Here is a 15,699-nt window from a genome sequence, read left to right as displayed (position 1 = left end):
CGGTACAACTCAAATCATCATTCCCCATTCCTCCTCCCCCGGCTTGGGCCACCCGATTGGGGTCATCGCACTGGGTGGCTCCGCGCTCCCTTATTCGTTTTTTTGTTGGGAGCGTCCTCCCCTCCCATTTCCTCCTTCTCCCTCTTTGGCTTGTTTAAATTCCTGAAACTCCCGTCTCAGGGGACAAGCCTGCCACCAGTGTCCTTGCTTGCCACATAAGGCGCAAGGCCTGTCAGCTGAATTTCCAGATGGACGCCTCCCTTTTGGTACCACGGCCGCGTTGTCCTGATGGCAGGTTGGGCTCTCTGCGGTTGCTGCATTCACGGTTTTCCGTCGCTGTTCCGGCCTCTCTGGCTTTGCTGATGTCATCAGGGGGACCACCTCAGTTACCACCTCGACATAGTCCTGTAATGTCGGCTTGGGAATCCGTGGAAGGGTCAGCATGGCCTGTTTGCAGACTTCGTTGGCGTGCCTGAACGCCAGCAACGTGACCAGCCTCTCCCTTGCCACTTCGTCCTCTTCCTGCTGCTCTATGGCTACCGTTAGCCTTTCCACAAACAGCAGGAAGTTTTCCTGAGGTCCCTGAAAAACATCTGAATACGATTCCATGGGGCCGGAAGGCCGCATGGTGGAAAACGCTTTCACAGCAACCCGAGCAATCTGTTTCAACAACGGCTTTGGGAGGCTTTCAGCTTGCTTTTGGGGCATCTCCCATTCTCCCTCACCCATCACATGTGACAGCGTGATCATGTTCCTTTCATTGTCCACAGCTGTGTCAGGGTCATTTGACCATCCTGGGAGAGCGTCCTGCAAGTGCCTTTTCCAGGTTGCAAACCAGAGCTGATACTCAGTTCTGGAATGCAAGCACTTGAATAGGTACTTGATGTCATGGGGGACAACCTCACTCCCGGTAACTTGGCCATCTAACAAACCAAGGAAGTACGGACTCATGCGGCCGTACTCCTTGAGGGCCTTCATGAGTTCCCTGACAACATTCTGGGACAACTGCTGCCACTTTGCCTCCTCATGCCCTCCTCTACCCCTCCTGTAGGTAACTGGAGCGATAGAAGGGACATGGGGACCATCACTTCCTGGATCCCACCCCTCCCCCTCCTTGCCCCAAGCGTGGGAACCGAAAGAAGGGGCGTGGGAACCGGGAGGCAGTGGGCGGGACTTGGGCGTCACCGAGGGGAGTGGCCTGCGACGGGAGGGGGGCGTGCCAGGGTCTGGGAAAGGCACGCCTTCGGAGGAGTGGTTTTGGGTGGAGACTCGGGAGGAGCGGCAGGTGGGGGGGTCATAGGAAGGGGTTTCAGAACAGTGACAGCCTCGGGGAAGGGTGGAAGGGGACGGAAAAGGGTTGGGGGGGGGAAAACTTGGGGGACTGGGAAGGGGAAGGGAACGGGAGCGGGGCAATGGCGGCGGCGGCGGCGAGCGGCACCCCCGGCAGCGGGCTGGCGGGCAGGGCGGACAAAGAGAACGACCGCGCCATGCGGCCGCCGCCATTCCGCGCCTCTGCCGCGCGAGCACTGCGTGCCTGCGCCTCTGCCGCATGGCTGCCACGCGGTTCTCCCGCGTGGGCACCGCGTGCGCATTCCACGCGCGCGCAGCGCGCGCCTTCCGCGTGGACGCCGCATGCGCCTGCGGCATGGAAGCCGCATGCGCCTGTCGCATCGGCGCCGGGGTCTCCTTCCGCATGGAAGGCGCGTGCGCCTGTCGCATGGGCGGCGCGTGCGTCTGCCGCATGGGCGGCGCGTGCCTCTGCCTCATGGACACCGCGTGCGTTTGCCGCATGGACGCCGCATGCCCGTGCCACGCGGTCGCCATGCGGTTCTTCCGCATGGACGCCTGCCACGCGGGCACCAAGCGGCTTTTCCCCCGCGCCTCCCGCGCGGGCGCCGAGCGGCTCCGCGCCGGTGCCTCCCGCGCCCCCTGCGCGGGCGCCGTTTGGCTCCGCGCAGGCATTTTGCGTGCATTCTTCTCCATTAACACTGAACCAAACTCGGGGTTTGTTTAGGGAGGTTCGGGGAAGGGAAAATTCCTCGGGAGCATGGCCAGTGCTCCGTCGGACATCCCGGGCAGACTGCCCTGTCTGTCCCGGGCGGGGGGATGGCGTCCTGAGAGCGCCAGGGCTGGCGGGCTGGGGTATGCCCGCTGCACCTCTGAGGATGCCACGGCGGGGAGAAGGGGAGGGGGACACAGAACGGGAAGAACAGGGGGTAACAGAGCTTTCTCCGGGAGACCGCTCTTTCTGCACTCCCTTCATGTTTTTCACGGCAGTTTGAATTTGCCGCGACCAGAACAGGTATTTCGCTGCATTTTTGTCTCCAGCGGCAGCTAATTTGGTAAGTTTTAAGATGACGGGGTCCCAATATCGGGGGTCTGTCACAACTTCCGGGTTCGTTCCGGGGAAATGCAGACAGAGCATGCGCACGAAATGCTTCAGTTCTCCTTTAGAAAACTTAACCTTATTAAAACTGAGAACACCAACAAAACAACGAAAAACGCCTTTCTCCTCTGCCGAGAGCCTGGCACCCATTCTCCACTTCCAAACCGTTCCGCAACACAAAATAAACTAAAAACCGAATCCCAGCACTAAAAAACTCCGGTCAGGCAGCCCCCCCCACTGCCTCCGCCCCGAAGGTGCCTCGTAAAACCAAAAAAGCCCGCTTTAAACCCCGTCTGTGCCCGTGCGCAGACAAAAAGCGGGGGGGCTCCGCGCCGGGACCCGCCGGGCTCGCCGCGCCTTCCGCGGTCCCGGTCCAGACCGGGAATCGAACCTACGTCTCCCGCGCCCGGGCCGGCAAAAGGACGAGCACGGCGCCGCTCCGGTCCCGCGATCCCGCTCCCGGGGCAACCGGCTTCACCGGGAATCGAACCCAGGTCGCGGTGGTCAGAGCGCTGAACCCTAACCACTACACCACGGGCTCTGCCGTGTTGCTCCCAATCTCGCGGCCCCGGTTTCTTCCCGCGGCGCGCCCGTGTCGCTTCCCCCGATCCCGGAGCGAGCTGGGACCAGCTCGGAACCGCGGAAACTCAAAACATAAAACAACAAAAAGAAATAAAAACAGGAACCGCGAAACAAAAACCCGAGAGAGGAAAACAACCCCCCCACGGGCGCCGCGCGGCTGGATCCCCCCGAGGACAGTCTCTCCTGGGCTGGATCTTCCCTTTTGGGTAGGGTGAGGGCAAGGGGCTCACACGCTTACCCGTCCCTGGTTCCTGCGTGGGTACAGTGGTTTGGTCTGGGGTAAATCCGCACTGAAGAGGACTTCGCTGGGTGCTGCGAAGCTACCCTCCTCTCCCTCCCGGGAGCGCACCTGAAGGCTGCTTCCACTAGGAGGCGCGACGACAATGAAAAATCCGTAAAAGGTCCTGACGGACCGGATTCGAGCACGTGGCTCTCAAATTGAGGGCACAGCGTCAGAGCCGTCGCCGTCGAGCTGCCAGTTCTTCGCCCACGCGTGACAGCCCCACGTTGGGCGCCAGCTTGCAGTGGTTCGGCTTTTTCCAATGGGTGCAGTTCCGGCCAGCCCTGCCGCCACTACATCCAGGGGCTCACTTTGCCAGAGGCGTGGGCAAACTCGACCAAGGTGCGGATGGTGCGCAGAATAGAAAGGCGGGACTCTCAGGGGGTGCAACCAAGGGATGCGTAGCCCCAAGGCAGCGCTCCGGAGAGAGACGCTGGCCTCAAGATGGCACGGCTTTTTATTAGGTGGGTTCAGGGGTGGGATTGCGTGGGACCAATTAAAACTCTTTGCCAACATATAATGAGGGATGCAGAACTTTTGAACCAATAAGAAGTAACTTGGGGAGGAGGAATACATGATGAGGGGGTGGGGAAGTTATATAACTTAAAGATTGACAGGTAACCGAAAAGTGGCAAACAACCATTATGGGATGGGGTTACCAGGACAACCAAGATTTTGGCGGGAAGGTTTGAGGGGGGGGGAAGGAAAGTCTGAGGGAAGGAGAGAAGGAGAGGGAAGGAGAGGCCATCTTAAACAATAGTAATAAATACAAAATTATAAAACACAAATTATAAAACCAAACCGGAGCAGTGAAAACCCAATTGGAATTGAATTTAAGCACCACCACAGGGATGGTGTTGGGTGGTGGGATGGTGAGGTTTCCATGCATTTCCTTCCTGGTTCTAGTCAGGATCAGGTTAATTTTTGCAGCAGCCAGGAGGTAGCATGGCTAACACAGTGACATTGTTCTATACCACCTCATCTCATTTCCAGGAGCAAGGAAAAGGTTTTCTTCTCAGTCAGGCTATTGTGGCATGGTCAGGTTGAGTTCCTCCCTTCACATGCATGTTTGCATGTTAATCACTCGCCTCTCTTGTACCTTCTTATTATTAATTTTGTTGCTGCTACTCTCCATTTTCTTCTCCCATTGCTGTTTCCAGTAAACTGCTCTTATCTCAACCTTGACCTTTACCTTTGTGCCTCCAGTTCTCCCCTCCAGCTCAGCACAGGGCAGAGGAAGGGGAGAGAGCCAGTAGAGAGTGTGATTTGGAGTGGTTACAGTGAGAACATTAAATTGGAGAATACCATTCCTAAGCCATGACAATTTCCAACTATCTGTACTTCAGCAATTAAATTTTTTACTAAAAAACCCAGAAGTGCCAAGAAAGCTTTTGGGTTTTTTGGTTTTCCTTAAGAGTATTAAACAAAATTCAAATAAATTCCAAGTAGTGGAATGTCCTACTTCTGTGGCTGATGTTATTCGGCCTCCACACATTTTAAGAATTTTAGACACTTATGGTAAAGACCACAGTGAATTCAACCCATGGCTATATGCTGACAAATTCTATCTGTCACCCCAAAATGAGGCATTTAAAAAAATTGTATTCTTTATTTTGTCGTAGAAACAAACACTCAATATAATTTATGCCGTATGCACATAGGAGGGAGACTAAAACTGAAAAACTAAAGACTACAGCCACAGCTGTTTCCTCTGTCAGATAACTTCCTAAATTCTTATATACTACTCAGGAGTATTTTCATGGAAAAAAAAAATCCTGCCAAGCAGCTGAATCACAGATTAGACTCGGGTTAAAATCACAGAATGATTTGGGTTAGAAGGGACTTACATAAGTCATCTAATTCCAACTCCCCTGCCTCACCATGCTCATCATGGGCGAAAGAATTTTTTTGCCTTTTTTTGTCAATGTCCAATTTAAATCTACCCTCTTTCAGTTTAAAAATATTGTCCCTTGTTTTGTCAACACATGCCTCAGTAAAAAAGTCTCACCTTATCAAACAATATTTCATTCCACATCTATACATGATTGGCAGAAACAGCAGTTTTATTAATTTTGAGGGTCTTTTCAAAAGAAGTGCCAAATTTGAAATCAAGTGTTGAACTAAGTGATTTTCCAGTAGTGCTTAAACTACATTCATCAGAATTTTTACAACTTCTGAAACATTCACGCCGATAAAGTACATTTAAAAATATGTGCCTTCACCACTATTGCAAAAGGTACAGAAATAATCTGAAGCTTTGTTTGAAGTAACTCTTTCAGGAATTTTATCCAACAGAATGTGTGAGCATTCCTCTAAAAAAATAAAAAGTTAATCCAGCTGACTGATGTACCTGACTGGAGCTAGGTGCTGACTGTGTGGATGTGGTCTGTAGTTTCTCCCTGTGGCCACTGGCATTTTAACATTCCCCAGCAGTTCCTAACTTTCACTGCATACACACCACAGAACTGCAGAGTATTTCCCCAGAGGTTCAAGGCTTATTGCTCACAAACAAACCCCAACCAACCAACCAACCCAAAACAAACAAAAAACCACAAAACAAAACAAAAAAAACCAACCCACCCTCACATCAAACCCAAAAAAAGCCCTCACAAAAAGTACATCTGCAGTATTTTTTCTTTTTTTTTTTTTTGTCCAGCATTTACAAGCAAGGCTGGTCAGCCACAGCATCTTTGCTGAGTGGAAAGCACTGGAGTGATAACACACATTACATGAATGAGTCTAGCATGCAATCCACACACTATGAGAGAAAGCAGAAAATGTTTTTCCTCAAAATTCACTTATTTTTTAAAATATTGGAACACAGGTCTTTGTCTAGTAACAGACACCTTCTATATATCAAAAAATTGTTTTAAAATTAGCATATTTAAGATGCACAAACATAATTCTGTTTTGAGATAAGCATTTCCACAAACAAAAAAATATTTCTGACCTTTACATTGCCTTTAAACACATCTGTTTCCCAGCATATGCCAAGTGTCCCAGTAATAGGAAAGTGCTTCCTATTATCCTTCAAGTTTACAACTCTGAGCCTCAGGTATCCATTTTCAATGTCATCTGAAAATATAAACAATATACAACATTACAGCAGTATAAATCAAATTCAGTCCAAGTACGCTGTAAATGTTCTCCTTTTCATGTCTTTTTCATCTCACTCACCAATAAGAAACCCTGCCATACACCAACAGCTAAATATCAAGCACTTCATAGAGGAATTAAGTTGCAGTTCGAAGTTTGATTCTGTGATCCACAGCAGAAATAGCAGCTAAAAATTCTTTTGTATTTTTTAGCATAAAAATAGGAATGGCACCTAAAGAACTTACACAAGGATGCAAGGAGTAAATTTCATATTCAACACTTCCATCTCTAACTGGAAACTCAACCCAATAAAAAGGGTATACAGGTAACAATTTCTCCTTAGAAAGGATATTGCATCATTTAAATTGACATGCATTATGATTTGATTTGAATCAAGTTTTTAAATTATGAATTTAATTTTTTTTAAAGTAGCTTTCCAAAACTCCTGGTTCTTGGGGTTTTTTTGGCAGAACTACTATGATTTGTGATTTTTTTATTACTACGTATATCCATATTTCTTTGGTATCTCTTCTCTCAGAAGAGATTGACTTTTTTTTTTTTTTTTTTCCTTTGCTATCAGAGGAGGAACCAGGGACTCCAACATTCTAATTATAAGTTTGGGAACATTATAATGAACACAATCTGACTACAAAGAAAAGTGAAAATAAAAGCATCACATGACACAAGCAGATTTCTTGGTAGGACATCCCTTAGACAAGTTTCCTTGAACAAGAGATTCTCTCTCAAAAGAGCAAAACAAAAGCACTAGAGACCTCAGTACAAAAAAGAAAATATCTAGGACTTGCAGGAGACAAATGAGAAGGGCGAGAAGGAATTCCCAGGAATATAATGCCTGTCAGGATCCAGTAGCAGGTCCTGGATGGTAAGGTAACAAGCTAAGGGGCTTGCAGAGGTTTAAGATGGAAGTGACAGAGTGAAAAAGGAAGTGTTTTGCCTGTGATTCTCCTTCGATCAAGCTGAAGTAGCAGCATGAGGCCACAGACAGAAGAAGCAACATCAGAAAGGCTGGCTGTGAGTTAAATGGCTGCATCCAGCAGGCAGTGCCAGCAAAACCTCTGCTTGGTGGCTGCTTGAAGCAGATCGTTAGAGGCAGTGAAGGAGAAAGAAAGCCCACACTTCAACACAGAGGCCAAAAACTTCTCTGAACTGGTGCTGTAGAGCCAAGGCACAAACCAATGCTGGAAAGGCATCACTCACCAGTGGGGAGTCCAGAGAATACTTACTCTGGGGAGGAAGCAGCCCAGCACATGACAGAGAACAACAGCTGCAGGTTTTTCAATACAGACACTGTCTGGAATAGGAGTGTGAATACAGTAACCAACGTGACCATGCCCAGGAAATATTTTGTAGGAAATACTTTGTATGGTTGAAGGAAAATGCAATCGTCCGGACCATGATACCCACTGTCTTTGCAGTGAAGTGCAAAAGAAATCAGTGAGAAAAATGTAAGCAGAATTCGTTTCCAGGACCCAGCTCAAAGTAGAAAAAGGGCATTAACTTGATACCTGTCCAAATGGTTCAGTTCCAAAACCTCAGTAAATCAAATTCAATGACAAAATGTCATTCAAGGTAAAAATATTTTACTTAGTTTACTAACTAACCACTGAAAGACCACACTTAAAGTTGAGTTTTTGAACAAGATTTGAAAACATCAGTCAACAAGCATTTTTTTCTAAGATGACTATTTGGTTATCCACAATTCCAGTCTGAATGGAAGTGGCCATTTCTCTTACTCATTCAAATCAAATGAAGTTTGAATGGATTAAAAATGGATTGAAAAAAGCATTCTGCTAATAAATTAATGAAGCCCAGGACATCACTGCCACTGCATGACATTAATACACCACTGCTAGATAGATCAGCTGGCTAAGGTGTATTATAGTTACTTCTTAACTTTAGCCAGAATGGAAATAGGCAACAGATCAAGAATCTGAAGGCTAATTATTCATGGGCTGGTTAATCCAGTCTTTATATATGGGTTTTTTTAATATAAAAGCTCCATTGCAGTCTTTATATTCCAGAGGAGGGAAAAGTCTGCCTAGAAACAAGCAAGGAACTGCAGGCTAAGTACTGAAGTCTTCCCTTCCTCACCCCAGTCACATAAGAAAATGAAATTAAAGGACAGAACAAGCTATGTTAAACATATGAAGAGAAACACAGAGAAAGCAAATTGGACAGGGCTTTCTTCAGCCTGATCCAGACTTTGTTTCATTGTCCCCTTATAACATCTCTAGTCCTTGGTTTATGCAAGACACGCATAGCAGCAAAGCAGCAGAGTAAGTTATAGGGAACAAATATTTCCAAGTAAAGGTAATAAAGAACATATATCATGTAGACAAACTGCAGGGGAAAGAAACAAATAGACCAATAGTTCCGGAGTACTTATTTTAGCTAAAAGCCAAGGAAGTTTGTTTTGCTAACCAAGCCTTTGTTGCAAATTGTCATTTGATTGGTATTTTCAGAGGAAAAGCTGTGCTTAACACTAATTCTGGTGCCAACAACCAGCCTTAAGACACTGAAATGGTTATTTAAACTTGCAAATCAATCTTCAAGGTCAAGCAAAACATTTCAAAAGCCTGATATGAAATTTTTCAAACAAATCTTAAAAGCTCTCTAAATACACAAAAATCAACTCTCACATTTTGCAAGCACATCACATCAGTTTACATCAACAAGAAATGACATTGAAAAGTCAAAGCTTAAACTACCATGTGGGTACAAAGCTGTGCTTAAAAAGTTGAAAACCTAGGTAAATACACTTCAAAAGTATTTATTAAGAAGCTGGATTCATAGCTTCTGGGAGTCTTCTGGGAGAAAAGCCTGTCATACCTTCCTGAAAACAAGGAAAGTTTTCTAAATATTTTCAATTCAGTTACAAAGTATTTAGCATATTCACCCTACACTATCTGCCAGTGAGACCATATTGCCAATTCTGTTTACATGAAAAGGAGAATAAAACAAAATGCTAAACCCCAGCCCAAACAGTGGCAAACCAGCTAATTACTGTAATGTAAGTATTAATAACAGAAAAAAAAATCTGAAGCCATATACACTCCATCTACTTGGTTCAATGAAGTGTGACATAACTTTTTTAATTTAATATTAAGAATTCTGCAAAAAGAATTGCAAACAGAGTAGCAAAATGAAGCTCAATACTAATAGACACTAACAAAAAGCAGATAAATATTAATATTGAACAAATAAACCAGTTATTCTGCAAAATACAAATGGGCATTCTCTGGTAACCTAGGAAGGCCTAGAGCTCCCTAACGAAAACCAATAAATAAGTAAAAGAACAGTATAATAGCTGACAACTGATCTGTGCCTCAAGTTGTAGAAATTGCCATGGGCATGTCTATAATTTAAAATAAAACTGGACTCAGTAGAGAATTTTCAAAAATAGCAAGACAAGAACATTGCAGACTTCCATGCTTCAGAGTCCTCCCAGAGGAAGGGACAAAGAATATTATTAGAAGGGAGCCTAAAACCAAAACACAAACCAGCAAACACAACCAGTCTGGACAAACCTGGCCACCACATTCAGCAACACCATGTTCACCAAAATGAGAAAAATGAACAACAACTTAGAATGAAAAATGTGAGAGCAGACAACCATATGCTGCATCACTACACCATTTCAGGAGGAAGTCAAGCATTTTCCACAAGGAATTATTGTGTGAGCACATGGAAGGGACAAGTTGACAAATGAGCTTATTGTCTGCAGAACCATGGCTTCAGCTGCCTGATGTCCTGTGAGACCAGAATCTGGTGGCTGTCACACTGCTGAAGGTCACAAAACCAGTAATTCAGAAAACACTCGTGAGCATAAAACAGATTCTGTAACTTGCAAAGTGAGATGGCATCACAACTGTAGCTCAGGGACATTTCCTAAAATTTGCATAAAGATCAGCTTATCAGCTTAATCTTTTGTGGAAGTAGCTTCTAAGCAGCAAGAAAGTGGTATCAAGAAAGGAAGTATGCCACATAATACTTTTTCTTGTGCAACTGTATTGCTAGGAGCATAACATTTTCATTTTAGAAAACAAAATATGACATTCAGCTAAACCAGAACAACCAACACAATTCCAAAAACTCAATCCTCTTGCCAATTTTGAGACGTTTTGGGGTTTTTTCTGATAATATAAAGAGGATTCTTGTACTACACAACACTTCAGGTAAGATTTCTTGCTACATGCGTAGACTTTCACTGAAGTTTTAGCCGTAGAATTATTCATTTAGTTTAAGCTTGCAACTTTTCTGGAATCTGAAAAATGTATTTCAGGTATATTTCAGGTTCAAGGACTACTACACTCCACACTGCACAAGGCTGCCATCTAAATGACAGCTCTTGGAATCACCAAACACCAACGAGAAAAACCAAACCAAATCACGGGGAAATTCTGTAGCCCGGTAAAAGCGCTCACGTCTGACAACAGTGCCCTCTACTGACCGAAAAACAACATGTTCTGCAATCCGCACTGCTCAGGAGTGTGGATAAAAAAAATTACTGCCGATACAAAAAAAAATTATTTGGGAGCAATAATTAATTTACAGTACTTAATTCTAAATTAAATTCATGACAATGTCTAATTTTAATATTTTAATCTGTCTCTGCTTACAGAAAGACAGCTATGTAGCTGTAGGAATTTATGCTGAAGTTATGTCAAAAGAGAGATCACACATGTATTTTTCAAAACCTCAGTACAATTATGAATTTGGGCTGTATGAGAATAACAGGGATGGTCAATCACGTCTCATGGAAAGAAGTGCTGAAAACAGAATGAAGCAGCAGTTAAAAAAAATGACTGAAATTGTTTACCACACAATGACGAGATGCCAGAACAGGCAACCTCAAGCTCACCAAAAAAAAAACTATAGATCTTAAAGTTCACAGTAACTTCTACAAATTTATCTATATTTTCAATCTGTCTGTGCATCCAAAGTATACTCAAGGAGAATTCTACAGAAATAAGCTTCCAAATTGTACGAGGACAAACTGTCTCTCCTTTATAAAATACAACTGAAAGAAACATCAGCCTGCACCAAGAGCTATGCCACCGCATTATTAATGCAGCAGAGAACTAAAAGAAAAGACCCTGACAATCTGAAGAATTCAGTCCCAGGCCTGACACTATAAAAATGTAACAATGGGCAGACTTCTTACAGAGCAGCCTTAGGATGCCACACAAAGCACCATGCAGATATAAAGAAACCACACAACTAACAGACATCTTACTCTTAAAATTCCATTTCAGTTTCACCCCTTAAAAGAGAGAAACTGGATACAAGAAGGAAAGACAGGGATCATTTCTAAAACAAACATTATTGTTCTGTCAACTTTACGTTTTCTGCAGAAGAGGCGCTTGAATGATCCACACAGGTACATGCAGGTTCTGCCCTGAAGGTCAAGATGCAGGTTGTACTCATGCAGTCCATACTCTGAGTCAATATCATCCAGTAAAGGTTGATTAGGTGGAGGAGTATATTGACTTGAAAAAAAGAAAAATAATAGAATTTAGCAAGGGGGAACATGACTTAATAGAGATGTAACATACAGCCCTACACTGAGACTGTCATCTTAAGACAGTTTTGAAATCAAACATCTCTAGTTCATCACACTTCTTTTAAACTAATACAGTGTCTAAAACTGCTGATCAGCTGTTCAGCCCAGCCAAAGGGAGAAAATATGGCAGTCAACTTTAAAAGGTACATCTGTTAAACTTCAAAACACGGATTTGTCTTCAACAAAGAAAAAAGCATCAGCTTAACTACAAATCTAAAAGCCCACTAGCTCTAGAGACTTCTCTGAAATAGCAAATATTGAAATTATTTTGCCTGTGCCTAACTAAATAACTACTGCACATAAATGACCTGAAGTGACCACATGCCAGAGGCAACTGAGCAACTTCTACACAGGATCCAATCTGGTACTAAGAGAGAAGGTGTTAAATCTTACATTCTGTGAGAGAAGAGCCACACTGAGTTATAGTGGGCATTTAAGACTACTGGTAGATACAAAAGTATCTGACTAGAAAGCGGAGTGGCAAATAAATTCCCCAAATACTGTTCTAAAGCTAAAAAAAAAAAAAAATTGTATTTTTAAACAGTTTATAATGTATAAACAGGTATTACATTATACACTGCAATATACACATATACAAACACTTAATAGGAAACCCTGCTACTCTCTGAATAGGACTAAAAGATAATTGCAAGCACCTCACCAGTTTACCAGAATTTTTCTCCCCTCTTACACAGCCAAAGATTACTTCTCTACTTCCTGAAATGTCTCCCTCTTTTCTATCACTGTTTCAGATAGGAAGAGGAAATAAAAAGACTGCTTATGAAAAGGGAGAAAGTATGGGCAGTGTATTTCTAACTTTCTCAATACAGCCAGTACTAGTACACTTTTTTAACTAAATTATCTCCACAATAGCATAATGATGGCAATATTTTAGTATGAAAATGCTTCTACATTTTTGTATTTACTGTAACTGTTGTTTATATTACACAAGAATAGTTAATTACTGCCTAAACATAAGCATCTTACCAGCAGGCAATTTTAATTGTAAAACTCAAAGCTTTATTCAAAAGGTTATCTTTACTTCCCACAAAGGAAAACCAAACTTACACAGTAGCAGAACCCAAAATGCTTCTCTCAAGAAGTTGATTATAATGAAGATTCGCCATAACAAAAGCAATTTCATTTTTCTCCTGAAAAGTTAATTAAAGTATATGTATTTTTATCTGGAAATTCTTTTTTTCACAAGGTCTTTCTGAGCATTAAAATTCATAGAGAAATGCTGCCGCTTATTACTCTGCCAGTTACTGTAATAATGTTAGTAATGGCTTGCTTTAATACTTGGACTCCTAAAACCTTTACTGTTTTTTCACAAGAGTACAGAATATATATAAAAGATTACAGAATTTCTGTATTACAGGGAAAGAGAGGGAAACTACCTATGTCTAGGCAAAAATTATGAGAGCTCCAAGAATTGCCCCTAGCTTCTAATAACCACTTTTAAAAAGATACCTAAACAAAATCAAACTGCACTTACTCCCAACTGCTGAAACATCAAGATTATTTTCCCATGTAAAGAACTATTTCCAAAGAGGGCTAACATCAGTGAGGAATACAGAATTATTCAATAGAAACTGTGAATTTCAAAGTAAAAAACATGTCTTCACCAGACTATTTAGTCCTAGGAAAACATTAAAAACATAACCTTCTACAGATGTCTATACAGAGAAAACATCAATGCGAAAACTAGAGACAGAGGTATATATTTACTTCAAGAACACAATACTAGGATATCAAGTTTTTTTTTTCTTTAAATGCATTTTTTAAAATCCTGCATTTCCAAACACAGAAGTCAATAGGAAAATAATTCCCTGCCAGAAGTCTATTACTCTCCTGAAATGTGGGCAACTACTGTTTTCATCTCTCTGGGTTACCAGAAAATGACATCCTCTATTCAAACTTTTGGCTTTTTAACTGCTCCTGTATTTTCAAAGTGCAAAATTACAGCTATAAAAGATTTAACTAGGGAGATCTATCAATCTCATAATTTCTCAGTCTTTCTCTGTCCAAATACCAGAAGGCCCACGTAACCTGCCCTTGGTTTCTGTTATGCAGATATGTGCAAAAAACAAGACGTGTGGCATTTACAATTATTACACCCACTGACACTTAACTACCTCATATTACTCTGCCTACACAGAGAATAAGAACTGCTGTTCAGAAAAGCAAGCAGGGAAAATATACTGGAGTGAGGCACTCGATTCTTAACAATGATGTGAAACTTGGTTATGACTGAACCATTTCCAGGTGCTGAAAGATCTCTCTTTCTGAGCATGGATGGGGCCAATGCATGAGCAAGACCAGAGAGCCAACAATACAGGGGCACCCATCTACAAAACGTCTGAAGATAAGAGAGAAATGGCTGTTCACTTAGCAGAGATTTTCACAGACTGAAACAACCAATAATGGGTTTATGCCAGTCAGGTTTTCAAGTTTTCCAGGAAATGGATTTTCACTCTTACCTTTAAGTAGGAGTGAAAGAAATAGTCCTTCTGCACTTTTAAACATTGCCTCTGGCGATTGTGTACATTTGAGGCAGCATGTTTGCAGCTGGAGATTAGACACAACTTTGAGGAACTGCTCACAGCCTCCCTTAGGAAAGTTCCAAATAACCTAAGTCTACATCAAGAGCATGGCTGAGGGGAGGAAAAAAGGGCTACCACCTCTCAATTCAGACCAAGAGCAGAACACCTGAAACAGGCCTCCATAGCACCCAGACCTACATAGCCACAGGCAGACACAGAGGTGCCAGTGCATCCCATGCAAAGATGCAGATTCCTTCTGAAGTCGACTTCAGATGTTCGGCACTGCCCTCTAAAGACATTCACGTCTACACTTACCCTACAGAGGCTAACTGCTTAACCTAGACTCTTAATACCAAGAATTTAATACCTCCAAAAGGGCACCATTTACAGCATTCCTGCTGCTGGAGCAGGATACAGCTACCTGGTGATGTAGATTAAAATTAAGTTGCTATGTGGGAACTCATCACTTTGAGTGGCATGGGCAGGTAATGGCACGAATCAGAGGAAGAAGCACTTCTTTTCTCAAACCATTCCATTTAAAATTATTCTAGCATATCAAACTTGGGCATGTGAAGACTGTAAAATAAATAAAATTGAACACAGCATCTAATATGGAATGATAGATAACTGATCTCTTAATTAGAAGTGGATTTTTAAAAAAAGTATATATACTCCTGTGACAGCTCTTCAGGATACAATAAATCTTCCACTTACTGTCCCTACATGTGTTTTGTGGTTACTAGTTTAGACAAGATCTTTCAAAATCCAAAGGGGAAAAAAAAGGAAGATTAAAAAAAAAAAGCCCTCCTCAAACCCAAACTACAAGCCAATTTTTTTTTTTTTTTTCATTCAAATCATAATAAAATACAGAAACAAAATGTTATCTTACCTTCCAAATTCCTACTAACAGTCCTGGACTCAGACTGAAGAGCTGGACAAGCTCATCAGCACCAACTGCGACACTACTTTCAGTCAGGTTGCCAAGAGGGTATTCAGCAATCAAGGAAAATCGACGAGGTCTTTGAAAAGAACATACAGAATGAAGTAAAAAGGCTGTGTCTCCTTATTCATGTAAAAGTTCAGTTTAATTTCATTTTTAACTGTAAAGTCTGACCAGCAGCACATGATGAAAATGGTTTTGAAAGCATTTGCCATGCAGAATCATAAACCATACATTTGAACAACCACAGTGTACTAGCAGGATCTCAACCCCTAACAAGAAAAGAAA

General features: G+C 42.9%; 1 protein-coding gene across 1 annotated transcript in view; it reads right to left on the bottom strand.

The window, feature by feature from the left end:
- Window positions 1-15,699, bottom strand: part of LOC310923478 (F-box only protein 15-like) — a gene marked incomplete at its 5' end in the record, with an annotated part of 32,944 nt that overhangs the window by 5,967 nt on the left and 11,278 nt on the right. The window contains 4 exons of the mRNA XM_083885467.1: window positions 6,199-6,323; window positions 11,709-11,854; window positions 12,997-13,079; window positions 15,361-15,490. Coding sequence (XP_083741593.1) covers window positions 6,199-6,323; window positions 11,709-11,854; window positions 12,997-13,079; window positions 15,361-15,490 — 484 coding nt within the window. The remainder of the gene's footprint in view (window positions 1-6,198; window positions 6,324-11,708; window positions 11,855-12,996; window positions 13,080-15,360; window positions 15,491-15,699) is intronic.

The sequence above is a fragment of the Zosterops lateralis genome (assembly GCF_965231275.1).
Source record: "Zosterops lateralis genome assembly, contig: HAP1_HAP1_SCAFFOLD_59, whole genome shotgun sequence".
Taxonomy (NCBI): Eukaryota; Metazoa; Chordata; class Aves; order Passeriformes; family Zosteropidae; genus Zosterops; species Zosterops lateralis.
Note: the sequence above shows the minus strand (reverse complement) of the source record. Positions and strands in the feature narration are given on the sequence as shown.